Below are 20,917 nucleotides of genomic sequence, written 5' to 3'. Positions count from 1 at the left end.
TTGCTGGTATTGAAAAGTGTTATATCAAGAAACCTACAACACTTTTTATAGTTTTCTATGGTTTAGTCCTTGGAAAAGTCAGAATCAACAGTTCTGACCTCAAAGAAAACCAGAAATTGGGTCAGGCAAGAAAAGCCTGACTTGAACATCTTAAGACTTAAAAAATGTTGAATTGATTTATAAACTACCTAACTGACAGAACCCAATGTGTGTCTAAGGCTGTTTGCCAAAGATCAATTTTGGGACCAGTTCATTTTTTTGTACTAATATAAATAATAATAGGTCTACATCCAGCTATCGTTCTCTTATTTGCCGATGATAGAATTATTTATACAAGTAGCGGTAGGTTTCCTTTAGTTGACGCTTGACTTCTTTTAAAGGTGTCTACTCGGATTAAGATAAGCACTTAATCCCATAAAGATAACAAATTTTTACGTGTTTCTACCTGTTCAAGATCTACTAGCCTCCCAGATACAATATTAGGAGACACTCATTTGAAGAGTGTTTTGATGATAATTCAACCATTCAACCAAAACGTTAGACCAAATATGGGTTTTGATTTTAATTTAAAAATCTACTTTCCCTTCTTCCTCGGAAACAATTAGCCAGGAGCATATTCTTATTAGTTTAAGTTATCCTTATATCAGTTACTTGAAGCACAGACAGTTAAAGAAACTGTGCATGGTTTACTGTGTGGCTCTGCACCTTGTTATAAGCATGAAAACTATTATTCACCCTTGCAAACTTTATGAGGGGCTCAAACATTTTTCCAGTGTAAATAACATCCAGTCTTTGGGAAAGGCTCCCAAGTAGGCTAAGGAATTAAACAAAATTGCTCTATAAACACATACATTCTCCTTTGACCTTAGACTTATTTACTTTACTTAGAATACAATTACTTTTTGTGCAAATTAAATGAAAGTTTAAATTAATTTCTCTATTTCATCGCTGGAACATTGATAATCTCCCTTTGGTTTCTTCCTCATAGCTGTCCCTGCAGGGTGGCCCCGATGGCAGCGCAGACAGCCCAGGTTCCTATTCCAAGTGGCCCGGCAGCCCAAACTCCCACAGTAACGATGACTACGACGCCTGGAACGGCTTCAGGCCTCGGACCAGCTCCAATGCCAGCACCGTTAGTGGGCGCCTCTCACCATTCGTGCCTGAGGACGACCTCGGGGAATCCGATGTGCACATGGGCTACCCTGGAGCTCCAGGATCAAAGATGACAGCCACGCTGCCCAGCCTCACCGAGATGACTGGATCTCTGGGACACAGTTCTGAGAATGTCATGGAGAACCTCCTGGACAACCTGAACTTGCTGTCGCCCAACAACTCACAGGTCGGAGGCGGGGCGACGACCCCTGGCTCCTCCCAGTCCTCCCCCTCACCGATGATGCAGCCGAGCCCCGGTTACCCGGCCTACAGCTCCCCGAGCATGGGCTCGCAGTCGCAGCAGGAGTTCCACAAGTGCGTCTACGGCCAAGCTGGGATGAACACCTTGCCATCCATGCCTTTGCAGACTCTGTCAGAAAACAAGCCCGGCTTCGTGCCCGGCATGGGGCAGTACAGCTGCCCCGCTGGGCTCCTGAAGGAACTGCTGACGTCAGACACCGACCAGCACAGCGAGATGATGCCGTCAGTGGACACAGTGGTGTCTCAGTCCAGCGGGAGCTGCATGCTGCCACCGTACAGCAGCAGCCAGCATGCAGTCAAACTCATGGCAGGAGGGAGCGCTCACCCGCACGGTCTCTCTCACCCCCACAACGTGCACAGCCAAGGCCAGGCCACGTCACCAGCTATGAATGGCCGCTTGCTCATGTCGCTGAGCTACAACGGGGGCGGCGCACGTCTACCTGTCACCAAAAGCCCCATGCAGATGCCTTACGGCCTCCCTGGGCACCTCGGTGGGGGAGGCATGCCCGGCAGCTTCTGTCCTCTCAACACCAACGGATATGGTCGAGTGGGCATGTCCGTACCTTCGCACATGGAGAAACTTCCAAGCGACCTGGATGACATGTCCATCGAGAAGTTTGAGATCGACGTGGAGAGGGTGCTCCATGAAACGCTCATGGACGGCGACTCACTGGACTTCAACTTTGAGCCAGTTGTGACCCAGCAAGGTTTCCCACACGGAGTGAAGACCACTACACACAGCTGGGTGTCCGGGTAGAAAGTGAAGGCAATCAGAGATTTACTCAACTGACACAATGCTGTTTAGGCAAAGAAAGAAAATTAAATATGAGATTAAAGTTTCGTATCCCAAAAAAAAAAAAAAGAAGAAAAAGAAAAAGACATGCAGCAACATTTCTGCTCCAAAATTATACTTTCAGGCAACATTATTTCTGCAGACCCTTTATGGACATGTCAACTTCAGAGCCAATGAAGACAAGATCAGGATTTTCTCCAAGTGCCAAACATTTTGCCTTAACAAGAGAGTCGAACTGAAACACAAACAGTGTCTTGAAAAGGGCTAGTACCCCTTAAAGTTTTTCATGTTTTATCACATTACAATCACATACTCAATTATATTTCACTGGAATTTCATGACAAAAACCAACACAATTTAAGAGTGAATGTGACAAAAAAAAAAAAATTCTTGTTCAAGATGTTTCATTGCAATCACTTCTCCAGGTCCTTTATCATTTTTTACACATTTGGATCTTGACATATTTAGAGACTGATATTTATTTGCTCAGTCGTCTTTGTAAAATAGCTCAAGCCCAATAAGATTGGATGGAGAACATTTGCAAATAGTTTTCAGGTGTTGACACAGACTCTCAATTGTTGGATTTTATTGTTGCACTTTGACTGGTCCTTTCTAAAACATGAATATGCTCCATTCTAGCTTTGATAGCAGATTGAGGATTGTTTTCGTGTTGCTAGGTCAACTTCTTCCCCAGACTCAAGTCTTCTGTAAACTCCAGCAGTATTGCTTTCAGTATTGCCCTCCATTTTTCAACATCCATCTCCCCAACATGGCTCAAAAAAATGCATCCAGACAGCATGATGCTGACGGCATCATGTTTCAGCATCCATATATTTTCCAGAGGTGATTGGCAGTATTAGAATTCCTTCATAATCCCTGCTCTGTATGCATGTCAGAATGTTTAAGTCTAGTTTTAGTTATACCTGACCAGAGTGACTTCTTCAATATAATCTGTCCCTTTACTTGTGAGAAATTTTAAACATTGCATTGCTGTCTTTCAACAGTGGCATTATAATTGCCATTTATCCATAAAGGCCAAATTTGATTCTCTCACCTGAACTGTGGTACCAGTAACTCTTGCAGAGTTACCATGGGCTTCTTTTTATTTGCATATGGTGCAAAAAGTAAATAAATAAATATTCCATTAGAGCTTTTGATGTTTTATGAATTAATTCTGATTCCTGCTCACTGACTTGTTGGGCATGTTGATTCTTGATTTTTATAATGCTGTAAATAAGCACAGGTGGACTCTATTTAGTGATTAATTAGGTGAAGGCATTCAATTGGACTGGATTTAATTTAGGAATCTCAGACTAAAGGTGGCTGAATACGAAAGCACACCACACTTTTCAGCTTGTTATGTCTAACACAGTTTATAAACTTTGAGTTGTTTTCATTCCACTTAACATTTATGCACATTTTGTGTTGGTCTGTTGCATAAAATCCCAGTAAAAACACATTGAAGTTTGTTTTTGTAACCTGACAAAAAATATTGGAAAAAGTTATAGGGGTATGAATACCTTTGCAAGGCGCTGTATTTCCAGTTTACACGCAAAAGGTTACAGACACTGCCAAATACATCTCATCATCATCGGCACAACAATCAGAAGATGGGCACCTTCACAAGCTGTTTGTAATGTTCCATCAGTCAAGCTTTTTGTACCAAAAACTTATTTCAGCTTCTGACGAACGATGAAGGTAACGCGTCTTGTGTGTTTTGGGACTGAAGTGCTTAAAAATGAGAGATTTCTCGGTGGACTCAGAATGTTGTTACATAAGAACATGCTTGTTGCCTGAGTGTACATAATGTAATCGAACAGTTTGTAATATTTGTTCCTTGTTTTTTTTTTTTTCTTTTTTTTTTATTGAGTTTGTAAATACTGTTTACAGAAAGGAAATGAAAATCAAACCAGCAGAAGTGAGCTCAAAAATAAAAATGAAAACTGGATCTTTTAATTACACGTTTGGTGAACAGGTCAGTCAGGCTGATTTCTTGTACATACTTTGAAAATGTATATTAAAATGAAGCAGTACATGTTTACTAGATATAGTATATATTTGTGAGCTAAGTTATTTGAGGTTAATATAGATTTACGCTGGTGCACAAACTGCACTCGGACGTCGGAATCGTTCTGAGTTATTCGTCACTCTGAACCTTAATACCACAGGGGCCTATTTGTTGTGCCTGAAATTGTAGATTTTTGACTGCAGGCTCAGATAATATTGTAAATGTCTACAGTCCAGGAGATGCTCAAATACAGCAGTCTTGAAGAGAGAAAAAAAAATATTTCTAATCTCTGTTTGCTTTTCTGGAGCTCAAAAAAAAAAAAACTTTGTAAAATGATGTTGCTGAGGTTTACTGAACACACATTTAGTGCTGTGAATGTTACTAGTTCCAGACAGTTTGGATGAAAGAAATTTCCTAGCGCTGCTGCTGTCATTTTCACGCAAATAACCAGCCTGTGCCAGAGCTTTGTTGTGTTTTCTTTCTGGTGTCAAAGGTTAGAGTTGATCCAAAGGAGCCCTCTGATGCTGTCTTTAAGAACAGCCTTACTTCTCTTAATCTGTCCTCTCCTACCTCTGCTTGTTGTTGTCTCTTTAAATATTTACATGTCTTGATGTCACCTAATTTTTGTTTATTAAAAGGTTTACTAAATTTATTGTCCCTAAAAAAAGAATGCCACTGAGTGTTAGTCTGATCTTAAGCTTGTATATTTGCATTTTCTCGCTGATCGCTGGACTAACAGACATTTCATCTTATGTAGAGTCAAAAATGTGAATGTGTCTGAAAACTCATTTCATGACGAAAAGGCAAAGAGGATCGGGAATAAAAAAGGAATTTAATAAACTAAGTTTGACAGTAACTTTAGTAGTGGGATTTACAGTGCAACCCATGATTATTGGCAACACCTGGTAAAGCCTTGTGTAACAATTCCTTTTTGCAGCAGCAGCATAATTTCATACAGAATATATATTTTCAAATCCAACCAACCAATTGCATTTATTTAGTAGAGCAAGCTTCCCATATTAACAAAATATAGTTTTAACAACTGTTAAACTTAGAAAAAGCCTTTACTTATTTAATTTATTTGTGAAAGCAAATGTATAGTGATAATCACAAGCCAAGACGTTACCACAGAAGAATGTTTAAGAGATAAACTTTTTGTTAATCAACATAGTTTATTTTTGCAGTTCCAACCTGTTTATGAGTTGTAACAGATTCACTTAAATCTAAATTACCTTTACTCGTCTTAAATGAAGTTTGTTATACAAGGGTTAAAATGTATATTTAATGGTAATATAATGAAAAGTAGGTTTTACACTAAATCCACTTTCAGGTACTGCTTTAAATGGCACTCATAAGGAGATGGTTATGTTTTTCAAATATCTTAGCAACGTAACCTTTGATCCCTATAAGTTCACATGACATTCTTATCGTTTTTAGATTACTTTCATATCATTTTAAGGGTTTTTTTTTTTTTTTTTTGTTGCACATGTTTACCAGGGTTGCAAAATTGTGGAGGGTGCTGTATCTGGAGCATGACAAGAGTTTTAATCTCGTTTTGTTGAGGACTCTGCGTTTGCCGGTTTTTATACAACCTCTTTTGACATGACTTCAGCTTTAGAAACACAGATAAATGTTCTGTGAAAACTTCAGTTTGAGCATGTAAACGTAGTAACATTTCAGTACAGCCAGAATTGTCAAATCGTAGAAGACTAAAGCTAAATTCTTAACCCTTTACAAAAAGCAGAGAAGCCCTCAAAGAAGCTGCTGCTTGGCCTGCATGCCAGGCATTGCCTTTCCTTAACCCCAAACATGCCATTATATGTACTATAGCCAAATCTGCCTTTGAGGTCAAAGCGATATATTCAACGTCTCCATCATGTGATATGTTCAGAACCATATATATAATTTTTATGTAAAAATGTATAAATATATTTGTGCCGGTCACTCAAGTCAGGATTAACTGTATTAAATCTATGTAGATTTACTCTAAAAGCTAAAGAGCTGTACTAAGTAAATTATATCTCTACATTTTCAGATGATTGAATCTATGCATTGTATTCCTTAATTCTATGTTGCTGTTATATTTTCTTCTTCCCCCCCTTGAACTTTTAACAAAAAATGTTTTATTGTAACATAACCCTGTGATGTTATGGTGTTGTTCTTGTCAAATCTTTATGTTCCTGATAGTTATATGGGGGCTAAGGGGGGGGAAATGAAGTTTATTTAGAAAATAGATGATGCAGTGATCGATATGCTAAGCTTTTAACTATACTGTTTTTACTGAAATTATCAAAGGTTTTTAGAAAAATAGCAACAAAAAGCAAATTACTTTAAAAAAAAATTGTGAAGTTATATTGCATTTTGAAAATACACAATATTTATTCATCAGAGAAGTCCTGCTCAAGAGGCATGTTTTGGACCAATTTAGATGATGCACTTTTACTTACATTTATTACAAAGGGCTCCTCGTAACAAGAGGAAGAGTTCCCACGTTATAGTTTAGAGTCAAAATCTGTTACATTTACTTAATTAAAAAAATATATATGAAATTGTGAAGTCTGATTTGTAATGATAAGAAAATGTAATATTGTTTGATATCAATGTTTTCAGATCTAAATAAATGTACTTCTGTGTAAAAAAAAAATGTGTTGGAATTGTCGTTCTGTGGGCACAAAAGTCGTTTGAAATCTTGTTTTAGTTTGGCGCAGCCAGACTGTCGCTGTCCTTGAAGAAGAAAATGAGATGACCCGTAAAGCTCAACAAACGTTAAATCCCTTGAACTTTTTCACATTTTGTCACACGATAACCAAACATTTCTTTCTTTTGGGGTTTTATCGGACAGAGCAACACACAGTGGTGGTGCACATAAACACATGGTCAACATCGTCTGTACATCTCTATCACTCAGTGGCGCAAAAAGTGGGTATGCAGCACATGCAACGCATAGGGGCACTGCACCAGAGGGGGCGTCAAAATCCGGTCTGGAGGGGGCGGCGCCCCGATGATGCCTTCGCATACACTTCACCGGGCGCTTACGCTCCTTCACCTCATGCACATGTAAATGTAAATGTAGCGAGTTTTACCTTTCACGTGTCTTCGTCTCGGGGGGGCGCCGATTTATGTTTTCCCATCCACCTGAATAATATGTAGTTGCGCCCATGCTATCACTGAATGAAAATTCCACAATTGTCACTGAAATAACTTGGAACTGACGAAAGAAATAATAAATAAACTAAATACTAAGAAATAACTAATGAAAATCAAACATTACTTTTGAAATGTGTTTGGACAAAATCATTTTACAAACTACTGTAACAGACCTGGACAAAAATGATAGGATCTATAACTTCATATTTTAATACACAGATTTTTTTTTTTTTTTTTTTTTTTTTAAGAAATCGAGCAATTTATTTATCTGTTGAGTTCTCCACCTGTCCACAGGTGTTGTGGTCCACTCCTCATGGGCAAACTACTCCATTGTCTCAGATTTCAAGGGTGCCTTCTCCAGCTGGTGTGTTTCATCTCTTTCCACAGACCTTCAGTAACGTTTAAATCTGTTCAGTGTCTTGCTTTTAGCTATTCTTGGGAGTTTTTAGTTATGTTTTGGGTCATTTTTCTGTGGGAACACCCATGATTTGTGACTGAGACCAAACTTTCTGACACTAGGCAGACACTCTGCCTTTATGGTCATGAGATTTCAAGGTACCCTGCACAGATTCAAGACGCTCTGTGCCAGATGTAGCAAAGCAGCCGCAGATCACAACCAAGCTTTCCTCCTTTATCATCTTCCATGAAGTACACTTCAGCACAAACGGTGACAGATTGACACCATTTCTATGGTGATGACAGCACCATGCTGAGGGGAAGCTTTTTTGAGGAGACAGGTAAGCAGTTTAGACTTAATGGAAAGAAGGCTGGAGTTAAATACAAAACAATCCTTGATGAAAACCTGTTTTAGTCTGTAAATTGCTTGAGACTAAGGAGACAACATCATACAGCTGCAGCAAACAATTTCACAAGTGTCACACTCTGGTCCTCTAGGGCCTTAATTCAGAAACGTCTTGATGTTTCCTTGTTTCAACACACCTGATCAAGTTGGTAAAGAACAATGAACAAATAAAAAAAAAACTGTCTTCAGAAAAGCAAAAGTAGTTCTGCAAAGTATTGGCTTAATCAGCTCCACAGAGTATAGGAAACTAGAAAGAAGTTAATGTCACACAGGCATACAAGATCTCCCCACAAAAATGGAAGATTTAAACCACATGCAGAGACTTCTTTTTTCCCCCAAAACAGAAAAATCAGTAATCATGCTTTGCTCCCATTTCTGGCGTCTCTTTGCTTCCCTATAATGATTCCTCCTGGCTTTTTCTTACAGCCACATTCCTCACCATGCACCCCCTACCCATGAACTCATTCACCCCAGACAGCAAACTGCACAGCCTCTGTGGCCTCGTTGCCTTTGACTTTAGTAATAGATAACCCAAAACTATAAGTCACTGGGGACTAGTCATCTGAAAATCCCGAGCTTATAAACAGACTTAGTCCCATTCCTGCATTTTATGTTTAACAAAAACATTTAAATATGGGGCCCTGCTAAATCCCTGTGGCGTGATACAGAAGCTTGAAAAACCTTTGGAACCAACCTGTCTGAGTCAGCCTAGGTAGTGACTTTCATAGAGGTGGCAAAATGCATACTTCACCCCCATTTGTCCAGGAAATAACAGTGTTTGTGTTTCTTTATAGTGCAAAAAAAAATGTGAGCCAAGTTTTGGTGTCAGAGCAAAGTGGGAGGGAAGGCTGGAGCAAAGAAAATGCGTGTGAGCACATAGCTGAGGAATGTAGGCGTGAAGTCCTGCCAAAGGCATATGTGATTCCTATATACCCCTGGGTGCCAGGAGACAAAATGCGGTTAGATGACTGGGGCCGTGTCAGGACACAGACGTAGTGTGAGGACGTATGATGACACAGACCTCAAACTCTTTCTGCTCCGGGTGGACTGGCCCATTTGGTTCTAACTAGTGTTTCCTTCAGCTCCTGCTTTGAATTGAAAGAAAAATAAGTAGAGTCTTGTCACTGTTTTGTAACGCAGTAAATTATGGCCATTAGGAGATTCCCAGTAAATAAATCTTACATCTTCAAGTGCTGATGCCGTGACCATCTGTTCAATTTAGTTTCCAAACTGTCGGTTGGGAATGTTGTAGGAACACATATATGGCTGATTTAAACGTTAGCTTTTAACTGGACAGATATGAATTAATATGACTGTTAAAATTGTTTAATTGCACTGAGAACCAATATAGAAAATCTGTCAAAATGTTTGAAGTTATTCAAAGTTAGTGGCATTTTATTTTGGAATCGTACCCCGGCATGGATGGATGGATTTTATCCATTTGTTGACAATCTCCAATTGTTTTTTATTTGTATAAAGGCTGTTTTTTGTATAAAGGATTTTTTTATACCCTTCTCCTGACTGATCCCTTTGTATATTGAGATCACTTTGATCCTTTGTGACCTCTCTGCAAATTATGGGTGCAAATGTAAATGAGCAACCTGAGACAAATCTTAAAAAGCCAAAGGAAGTTTATATCAGGTTAATCAGATAAGAAAAACAATATGCGTTTTATAAGTTTGAATGGGAGAACATGTTTTTCTTGTTTTAGTTTTGAATACTTACAGATTTGTTTGTTACTCGCCTGATTTATTCACAATGTATCTTATTAAAGGTGAAAAACATTTTAAAAGGATTTGAAATGCACAAATACTTTTTGTCAATTTTTATGACAAAAAAAAAAAAAAAAAAAAAAACCCTGCAGAAAAAGTTAAAATTCTGCATTATCCCACATTATCTATGTGCTGGATCCGGTCTTAACAGGTTAAAATATGAAGACACAAAGCATTCTTTCGCAACTTACTTCTTCTGTGCTATGTCAAACATATCTTTCCCAGGTCTCGTACAAGCCTGAACGTGCATAAGACAGTGTGTGCTCAGGGAGATCCGTTGGGAACGACACAAATAAGTCTCACAGAGACGTCGGACCCAAAAGACATGGATCAAATGGGGACATGTTACCAGCGAAGAGCCAGTGTGGAACACAGAAATCACCACCTTTAAAAGACCCATGCTTCATTTATGAAAAAATAACTGACAAGATTTTTTTTTTTCCATTTAACTTCACAGAAATATTTGGATTTAAAAGTATCTTTTTTTTTTGTTTGCAATTTCTCTATACCCCCTGACACCATTCTCTGTTTTGGAGCAGGCGACACAAAAAGTTGAAGCAATAGGACTGAAATTGTCCTGGTGGAAGGGGAGGGAAGCAGCAGGCGCACCAAAAATAAATAAAAAAACGAAAAAGAAAAACAAAACAAACAAAGCTCGGACCATAACAGAAATTCATTTTTAAATCATGTGATATGTTGTAATGTCACATGAGACAGAGAAGGCAAATGCTAGATTTTTCTTTTTAGGAAGAAAAATTCCAGTGGCTTATGTCTCAAAAACTCTCATATCACTCTTTCTACAATATTCAGCAATCAATGGTAAAGTTTTCTGCTGGCTGCATTTTTAACAGACTGGACAGTCAAACTAGATCAAATTATGTAAATACATTGAAGAGCTTTTCATTTCTTCAATACCTCGCTAAGGTATGAAGAGTAAAAAATACACATGCAGGCTAATTTGCCTTTCTTTGGGGGGGGGGGGGGTGGGGGGGGGGTTGACACATGTGCATCTTTTGTTTGGCACATCTCTTTCTGCATAAATCTGCATAAAGTGCATCACTTCAGAGTATCTTATTGAGATCAGATTGGATGAAGAGCATCTGAGAGCAATTTACAAGTCTTTCCCTACATTCTCTATCAGATTTATGTCTTTACTTTGACTGTGCTATGCACAGTCAAAGTAACACATGAACACGCACTGATTAAAACCCTCGTTCCTCTCGCTGTATGCTTAAATTTCCAGGATTACCCTACATTTTGCTCTATCCATATTCCCTCCAACTTTAATCACCTCTCTGTCCCTTCTGCAGAAAATCACAGCATGATTTCCCCACCACTGGTCTGCATCAGGATGCGACGTAGTGTTAGTTTTATGCCGCACAATCTTCTGTGTGAAAGCTAAAGAGTTTAATTTTGCTTTTATCCATTCAGAGCACCTTTTACAACAAAAAAAACATTTGTTATGCCTCCTACAGGGCATTCACTGGATTTTATCAGACTAAATGAGGGAATGAATGCAAAAGTACTTAACATTTTTTAGCTTTTTGTTTACAAGAACCATTTAAAACCATGTATCCTGTCCCTTTTAGTTTAAAATGATAGAGTAATTGAGGTTGCTCTGTCAAATAAAATCTGAGTAAATTATGTAGACGTTTGTGGTCATAGCGTGACAACGCCTGAAAATGATTAATGAGTAGGAATGCTTTTGTAAAGCACGGTTTTAAAGTTTTCACTGCCTAAATGTATGAAGCGCTGTAGAAGACTAATGCTGCATTACAAGACATCAGTCGGTCCAACAGCGACTGCTCTGGAGCCAGCAAACGGTATAAAAAGACAGAAACACACAGAACTGGGAAAAGAAAAGGAGAAACAGATGTAGTTCCGCTGTTTAAAGTTAAAAGGAGACAGCCCAACATGGTGGTGTGATTTGTGTCCCAACTTGACCTTTTCTGCAGCACAGATAAGACGCAAAACAGGCATGATATACGCATACTGATCTGATTCTGTCTTTGTCTCCCTCACTTTTTTTTTTTTTTTTAATCTTTACAGTTTGTGACTGCGGTGCCCACCATTGCCATTCTCCCCTTTGTAATTTATGCTTCGCTAGAACTGATTAGCCCCATATGAGTCAGGCTTCCAGGTTGGTTACATTCCACATCAGTCTTAGCTCCTTGCTGCCTTTGTACTGTGCCATACTCCTCCTCAAAGAGCCCCTGTTAAATACCTCCGGCATTATTTCAGTATCTATCATCAAGGCAGAAGATATACATCCCAGAGAGCTTTGTTTATGACGTGTGATGCACGCAGTGCCGGGTAGTGGTGCCAGACAGAGCAGAGTCTGTGTGTGTCTCACTGAGGACCAAAATATGTCAAAGCCAGCCCACTGACATCTCAAGAGGGGGTTCATTAAGGGAGTTTCTGTCTTACTCGCAAACCCGGAGGTGCTGAGAAGAAAACGGACAGATGTGAATTTAAACAGTTTATATCTGATGGATTAAATTTGACTGTCTGAGAATATCTTATGACTAAGTCAGCATCGCACAGAGACAATGGGAGCCCTTTTTTCCAGCTATACCACAGGCGATGGTTGCTAAAGTCAGTCTTTGTGTTGCTAAAAGCTGTTACTACATGTAATGGGTGTCTATTTGCGGCTGTTCTCTCTGCCTGCCAATGGATCGCCCACAGGCATATTCCATGATTTATAAGAAAAATGCCCCTCTCCACCCAAGCCTGGGTTTGAGGTTAGCTGTGACTGGCACGCGACTCATGGCATTTCCTCTAGAGTGATAGTAGGAAAGTCAAGAGAGTCACACACTGGCAGTGTCAAGAATAAACAAGATCTTGAAAAGAGAGCAGGATGTAAACAGTGAAAGCTGTGTGGCATAGCTGCAAAAAAAAACTACAAGGAGGGAAAAGAAGGGGGGAAATCTGGTTTGTTGACAATACCTTGCTAAAGTATTCGTACTTTTTAAACTTTCTGTGTTTTATTGGAACATATTAGATAGACCAAAATGAAGTCTTAGGTATTTGGAAAAAGGGAGGAAAGTAATAGTTTTCACATGTGTGAACAGATAAAAAGTGCTATACATTTGTAATCAGCCTCACAAGTCAACACTGCGAACCACATTTTGCAGCAGCTTTATCTGCAAATCTTTTGGGGTTTTTCTCTTCCAGAGATGAGCTTTCTGCTCATTGTTTTGCAGAAAAGCTCAAGCTCAGTCAAACTGGATGAATCTTTCCGTTTTTTGACTGATTCGGAACTGAATTTAGGTCTGGACTTTGATTGGGCCGTTCAACATGTGAATATGCTTTGATCTAAACCATCCTATTTTAGCTCCTTCTTTATGTCTTCTCTAAGCTCACAATGTTCTCTTCCTCACAGCTATTATTTGTTCAGATTATTTTTCCACCATACATGGGGTTGCTCATTAAGGCCAAACAGTTCTTGGTTTTGTCCAATCAGAGCAGCTTTTTCAGCATGATGTCCTGTGGAAAAATCTTTCTTGTGGGTTTTTTCTTAGCAATGACTTTCTTCTTGCCATTCTTCTGAAAGAAACGAGATTTGTGGAGACGACAACAAATACTCTCTCGCAACTTATTTTCCCATTTGTAGTTTGCAGTTGTTCAAAACAGAAGACTGAATGAGTGTTCCATGAGATAACTGTCTGGGATATTGTTTTATAATCCAATCCTGTTTTAAACTTTTCCATTGCTTCAACTCTGAACAATTTGCTGTGTTTCTCAGTCTGAATGATTTAGTTTGTTCACTAAAGTCCTCCTACAAACTTCTGATGTTTTCACAGAACAGCTACCTACACTGAGAATAAATTGTGCCGGTTTCCCCATGTTTAACAATTCTGTAGGATTTAGATACATTTTGTTACACCGAACTTCATTTAGAGGTATCAGATATTGGGGGTAATAACTAGGTTACATGGAGACAGACGACTAAAGGGAAAAAGTTGAAAGGAAAATAAGACCAAAGGGCATATAAATCCCAAAAATAATGTATTTTTTTCTTCCATGTCATGTAGTATGCTACTTTTTGTAGGTCTAATCCATATCATTTCAGTGATACATTGGTTGTAAAGTGACATCGTGTAAAGTAAAAAATTCATCTGAATGCATTTGTAAAGCATCTTTAAATAATATAGATGTTCATCTTTTGAAACATAAAAAAAACATCATATGTGTAAGAGTGTATTATGAAATGGAATAAAAGAAACAAAATACAGTTGAAATATTAAATATTGGCTGAAAATATTCAGGGGGAAAAGTAAAAGATCACAACGCACTTTGTTTAATGTGTTTTCCGAGTTTTAAATAGATCACATATTTTCCTACTTGAAATGTAGAGTACTGCTCTGACTGAGTGAACGAGTATATTTTTAACTGCAAACAGCAGTATCCACTCACATTGTGTGGTCCGTCTTATAAAATAAACGTAAAGAGTAAACACTGGCTCTACGTTTTTGTCAGTCAGGGAAGAAAAACAAATTCACAACTTTTCGACACAGACTGCATCTTCACACTTAAACGAAAAGTAAAAACCACAAGGTCTCAAGATTGCAGTGTGTGATGATGACTTGGGGTTTTAGTGCATGAAATTTGAAGGAAAGCGGCTCAATTAGCATTTTGAGTAGCCACCTAATTCCCATACGCTAACAGAGTGGTGCTAGTCTTTTTTGCCTGCCTTGAGATGTTTAGACTGACAACCATCAGCTGCGGTTCTTCGGTTTTCACTGAAAGATGTCCATTCTCACTAAAAGGAACACCCTTTTTAGCATGTTTTTCCCATATTTGTTCTATTTTCCTGTTTGTCTCTGTGTACTGCTGTGGGACAATACATCACTACTATAAAAACAAGTCTTCTGAGACATGCACATGGCAGGTTATGCACGCATTAGTTGTTGTGCAGAAGAAGCCAGCGAACCTCAACAAAAAGCCACCAAAAACAGAGAGTGTAATGCAATGTGGCAAGATATCAGTAAACTGAAGATTTAAAATAAATCTTCTGTTTTTACACAATACAATGTGTTTGAAATGATTAGGGATCCTTTGCAGTACTTCTTGAAAGCTTGATTACCCTTGTGCATCACTGAGCTTTGTGCAATGACCCCATGGGTCTCACAGGACACTGGATCATAAAGTTGCAGGTTCTTTGCCAATTCAGAGTTTAGAATCCAACATGGCTTGAACACATAACATAGCAAAAGTTGCAGGAATAAACTGTTTATTTCCATTTTAGATGCTTTTTTTTTTTCTTTTTACCACATCAAAGCAGCAGTAAACATGAAAATGTTGGTTTTCCAATGTAAAGAATGGGGAAAATATTTTCATATTCATATAATAAATCACCAAAAATGTAAATGAAATAGCTTCCCACTAATGTCTGCCATGTGTTACCATGAAAGTGGGATGATGCAAAAATGCCTCTGCCAACTTTTTCACATTTTTTCCTGGTCTAACCTCAAATGTTAATGTATTTTAATGATATTTAATTGACCAGAACACCTTATTAAATTAAGGCAAATGGTTGCTTTTTAGCTTATTCAGAAGAATCAGAGCAATCTGGATGAAAAGGTACAACCAAACCTTTCAGGTTTCCATTTGAAAACGAAAAAAAAGAAAGAAAAAGAACTGAAATTTGTGATTGTAAAATGACAAAATGTAAAAGCGTTCAAAGGGATATGAATACATTGTCAAGGCTGTGTATTTAAAAAGTTCAGATGATGTGTTTTTTTAATGTTTTTTATCAAGATTGGATTTACAGGACATTTGTCAGCCTACATAGGATTTGAAAGACTATTATATTGAGTGTTTAAACATGAATGAATCTGAGAAAATCCCTTAGGTATCATTTAAGTTTGCCATATTTCATGTGTTTCAGTCAGAGACAGGATATAGACAGTTCCCTGCTGCTCCAGAGGCTCATTCACCCACTGATGAAATTATTCATGAGAGCATTTAATTCTGTGTCCCTTCTACTCATGTGTGTCATGAGGTGTTTCAGGCTTGTTTACGTTTTATCTAGGAACATATCGCTTACCTGAGCACCGACCTAATAATATGCATTCAGGGTACGTGTGGGCGAGTATCAGCAGGACATTTGAAAACAACACCATCAACAGCGCTGAGAGCAGCCGACAAACACTGACCGCTGATCCTGACAAAGCGGCGTTCTCGTGTAGAAAGCCTGGCACTGAGCTGTGAGTCTGCGCGGTCGATCGGGTTTCAACCACAGAATTTATCTCGTTGCTGTTGTGGATAACGATTCTGACATCGTTCATCATAGAGCGCAAGCTCTTTCTAAAGACAGCCCTTTCACTTTGTATGCGCTCCTGTTTACATGCGTTTATTATGAATATATGTTGTAAAATTACGAGCTTGTGCAACAGAAGTTCCTCGAGCTAACAAACAAAGATGGTTCATCATAGTTTTTTTTTTCTTTTAGTTTCAATTTATTCCACTACTTAAATTGCAAGAAACTTGAGATAAAAGGTAATTTACTTTAAAATATTTTTCCTCCACATACAAATCCATGGTGCCATATTGTTTTATGGTATACAGTCTACAACTGCAAAATGTTAACCTTGTGTCTGTAAAAACTTCTAAAGAAAGTACTTATCCTGTAAAATGCAAAAAGAAATATAAAATAATTTCCTTTTTCCTGCACTTGATTAATTTGGCTCTCTGCCCACAGAGTCGTGCTGCTGGTTTAAGCAACTTTACGTTGTTGAAATAAGACAAAGACTTCCATGAGGAATACATTTTGTACTTCTGAAAACTCAGGAACACAGATCTAGTTTTTCTAGCTTTTAGCCTTATTTATTATGGGATGAGCCATAAAGTCTCCAAGGTTCTTGCATTTCAGTGCATTGCAGGCTTTCTAACCCTGTCAAAATCATTCATACAAGCTCATTTTTCTGTAAGCTGGTGGTTTTCCTGACATATGTCTGGACTCTAGTTCACAAAATTTCCAAACATTTGGGTATGGGTTATTCCATAAGCTTAATTCAGTCTGCTTTGCCAATTCCAAACTGGTTTAGATGAGTTTTGGACAGGGTTGCATTCTTGGAACTCCCATCCATCTGGGCAAATTGTGCTTATCCTTAGATGAAAGAAAATTGGTTAGGATGGTCAAGAACAACCAAAGAACCACTAAGGCTCAAGCCCAACATGAAGTGGAACACCAGTGTCCTGGAACTTTTATCCCGAAACCATGCCAACCAAGAAAGAGCTCTTTGGTCCAAAATGGATTCCTTCAAATTCAACTGACTCTCGTGACTTGCCAAATGAACAAGCAAAAAACATCACCTAGAATTACTTTACTGTTAGACAATACTAAGGATGAGCCATTTGGTCACAGTGACATGTTTGGAGTAGTCAAAATTAGGCTTTTACACCAAATCACCCTGTCAAGTGTGTTGCTGGCATCATGCTGAAAAGGTCAACTTAGCAAAACCAGTGGCACTGATGGAGTACTGATGCTTAAAAGTGTTCAAATATCCACTCAGAATTATGCCAGAACTTCTCATAATGAGTGTCTAAAGCTGTCTAAAGGACATTCAACCTATGCATATTTTTGAGTGTGTAATTTCATCCTCGTGTGGTATAGAAAAAAGGTGTAAATGTAATTTTTGCATGTCCTCTCATTGATTTAGATCAGTACAGTGTTTTATTGTTTTATCTTTCCACCATTCATCCCCATAATGTATACTTAGAAGGTTTTCAACACTGGAACAGCATTACTTAATATCTCTACTTTGTCAACAAAAATCTTGCTTAATCTTAGATATAGTTATTCTAATAAAAACATTTTGTCGTATCTTGTACATATTTATAAAGACATCCTTCTGAAAGTTGTTCCCACATTTTAAAGTTGGTCTTTCCTGGGTAAGAAGATGACTGAAAATGGCCTCTAATGCGTTTATGAATATAAAAAAAGCACAGCCTGAATGGGATTTTGTGGCTACTCTCCACTGGTTCTCTGCAACTATTCAATTATGTTTTTGTTGTACAATTCCACTGTTTACCTTAGGAATAAAACTTTACATTTTCATTAAACAAGAATTAAGCTCAAGATGCTGATCAGATCAAAAACCTAAACTTTCTGATTTATTTATGGGGATATCTTAAGGTAGGATTCAAGCTCAAAAATTCTCTAGAGATTCTCATTCAAGAAATGTGCGGTGCTGGCTAAGGAAGATTAAACATCAACAAAAGCTTGAACTTTAAATTCTCTCTCTGTTTGGTAACTAGTGGACACACAAAAAAATCCCTCCTGCAGATCCAAGCTCTTAACTACTGCCTTTGACAATGAGGTTAACCCTCATGCGGCTGGCCGAATGCATGTGCTCTGAGATACTCAGTTATTGACTTGGAGAGTTCAGGGAGGGGCTCCATGTCAATAAGCTGGCCTGCCCCATGCTGGCTACGCTACACGGAAGCCTGGTTGTAATTCGAGGGACAGGCCAGGGCATAGTGCCAGGGAATTAGGGAGGCGGGTGGCAGGAGACATTTTAATTTGTGCTGCCATGTGCAAAGGCATGCACCTCTAGCCTGGGTCGGTTCCTGTGATTAGGCCGGCCAGCGTATTCCAGGAAGAGGAGGAGGTTGGAGGGGGTGGGCAGCAAAACAAGGGGAAATGAAACAAGACCCAGGAAATGCTATTGACAGCTTGTCATGACGTGTCTTAATATGATGACGTGAAGTGGAGTTCGAGCAACGTCTCACCTCCTTCAAAACAAAGATTTTCATAGGAAAAATCAACATCCCATAAACAGTTTGTTTATTTTAACAAGAACCACGAATGGAGGCATTAATCTGAAAGGAAAATATGATTTATATTAGATCATAAATCTCAGAGGTGATTTCCATCTGTTGCTCCTGACAACACATATATTACACAATGACCAGAACAAAAACTACAGTGAACATATTCTTTAATCAACATAATAAATATATGTTTATATATGAATTACATGCCTAAACTCTAATTTTAGTTCAGTCACAGTTTATATAAAGGTTGGTTTAAATGTAAAAGTTCATATTAGTAACAATTCCACAATTACTGTAAGCTAAATGATCTTATAAAATACTCTAAGATCTAACAGTTAAGAACATCTTAAATAAATCATGTCAAAAAGCCTCTGGACCAACTAAATGGATTCACTCAAAAAATAAACCATATTTCGGGAAGTTTAGATCATTATTGTTGATCTAAACTTGCCCACATCAACAGTCAGGGAACCCATTTATAAACTTTAAAAAATACTAAATTTGTGACAAAATTAGAAAGATTGAGAATCCAAGTTTGATTAAATTGCATCTTAAGGCCAAGTCTCATAGCAGCCATTAGATAATATCTACATACATTCCAACCAGTTGTTTGTTAGGCATGCTAGGAAAAAGATCATTTGAGTCCTACCAACACAAACACAAACACAAACATGTGGATTTTTAACTCGAACCCTGCGGTCTAGTCAGACTAGACTTTTTGGCAGCAATCAATCCAAGTGTATGAGACATGAAACAAAGGATGAATAAGTGGAAAAGCTAAAGCTCACTATTGGTGTAAAGTTGTGGGCATGGCTGTCTTCCAAAAGCTCTGGGACTCTTGTTGGAATCATGGAGTTTCTCAAAGGCGGTCCTGTCTTGTTTGGCGCCCCCCTGTCCTGGGCAGTTGCCCACGTCGCCTGTATAAGAAACTGCCTCTGCTTTGGAGGGAGCTGCCTGATCATCACAGCAATGCTTTATCAGATATAAAATCAAACTTTTCTGATTTTACACCATTTACAAATATGTCAAAAAGTTGAATTCATGTTGCCATCATTATATCTCCCTCTGTATCTGATGTTAATAAGATAAACTGCTTAACCGAAATAGTTCAGTGCACTGAAAAAAAACAAAAAAACAAAACATATGATTTTAGTAAAATGTATCCTATTAAACACAGAACATCATTTACCTGGGATGATTTACCCTCTCACAGGTGTGAAACAGTTAAGTCCTTGTTTGATTAGCTCATCACTGGATGAGTTTGGTCCTGTGGGATGAGCTGCAGTGTCTCCTGGCTCTGACAGGGAGGAAGGACATCCACATCTCCACGGTTACAGACTCCCATGAAACATGCAGAGATAGTGCTACAACATTCGCAGTGTCATTTTTTTTTTTTTGTTCGTGTGCTATTAACAATATTAACCAAACATTTTTATATGAATAACAGGTAGCAGACATTGGGTGTGCAATTGACGCCGAACTGTGATAGATGTTAAGTAATCCTGTGTGGCAACTGAGAGCTGACAGAATTCACAGGAGGAATCTCAGGTGCAAAGCCACATAAAAATTCCTGTGTTTCCTAGACGATGGGATTATGGGATACAGACAGTGAGATGTTTCAGAAGAGCCTTGGTGTAAGAGATAACTCATTAGTGAGGTGAGAAGGAGGTAGCAATTACCTCTCAGTCCCTCAGGAAGACTGTGGCAACTCTAAAGGGCCTTGTTAGATATATGAGACATTATGTTAAGTCATACATCCTTCCAAGTAAAGTGTCTTAGAAAAGTACATGGAACCGATTACTAAATAAGGCATTAAACGTGTTTTTCTGTTTTTTAAAAAATATTGGTCTGATGTAATATTATTTTAAATGTCATGTTTTTATTAGCTGTAAGTAAAAAAATCATCATAATTAAAAGGAATAAAGGCTTACAAACATCCATCCGTGTGGATTTAATCTATCTAGTGTGTTTCACTTAGTGACTAATAAGAACTCTAAATAAAATGGTTTTTCAATTGTATTGTCATTCTTTGAAAAAGTGTGATGTTCATTTGTACTCCACTTTACTCTGCTACCACTAAAACCTGACCAACCAATTGTGTTCAGACGTCCGACAGTAGCTAGAGTATGATGTTGGAAAACAAACATTTCATACCAATGTGAATCCTTTCTTTAGCATTAATGGGAAGACGGATGGAGCTA

At 38.3% G+C, this 20,917-nt stretch overlaps 1 protein-coding gene across 1 annotated transcript in view; it reads left to right on the top strand.

The window, feature by feature from the left end:
* foxo1a (forkhead box O1 a) overlaps positions 1-6,858 on the top strand; it is a 34,768-nt gene extending 27,910 nt beyond the window's left edge. Inside the window, exon 3 of the mRNA XM_014981258.2 lies at positions 989-6,858. Within this exon, the coding sequence (XP_014836744.2) occupies positions 989-2,170 (1,182 nt within the window). The 3' untranslated portion in view covers positions 2,171-6,858. The remainder of the gene's footprint in view (positions 1-988) is intronic.
* The last annotated feature ends 14,059 nt before the right edge of the window (positions 6,859-20,917 follow it).

Source organism: Poecilia mexicana, unplaced genomic scaffold, assembly GCF_051168715.1.
Source record: "Poecilia mexicana isolate PSO_F unplaced genomic scaffold, ASM5116871v1 scaffold_13, whole genome shotgun sequence".
Taxonomy (NCBI): Eukaryota; Metazoa; Chordata; class Actinopteri; order Cyprinodontiformes; family Poeciliidae; genus Poecilia; species Poecilia mexicana.
Note: the sequence above shows the minus strand (reverse complement) of the source record. Positions and strands in the feature narration are given on the sequence as shown.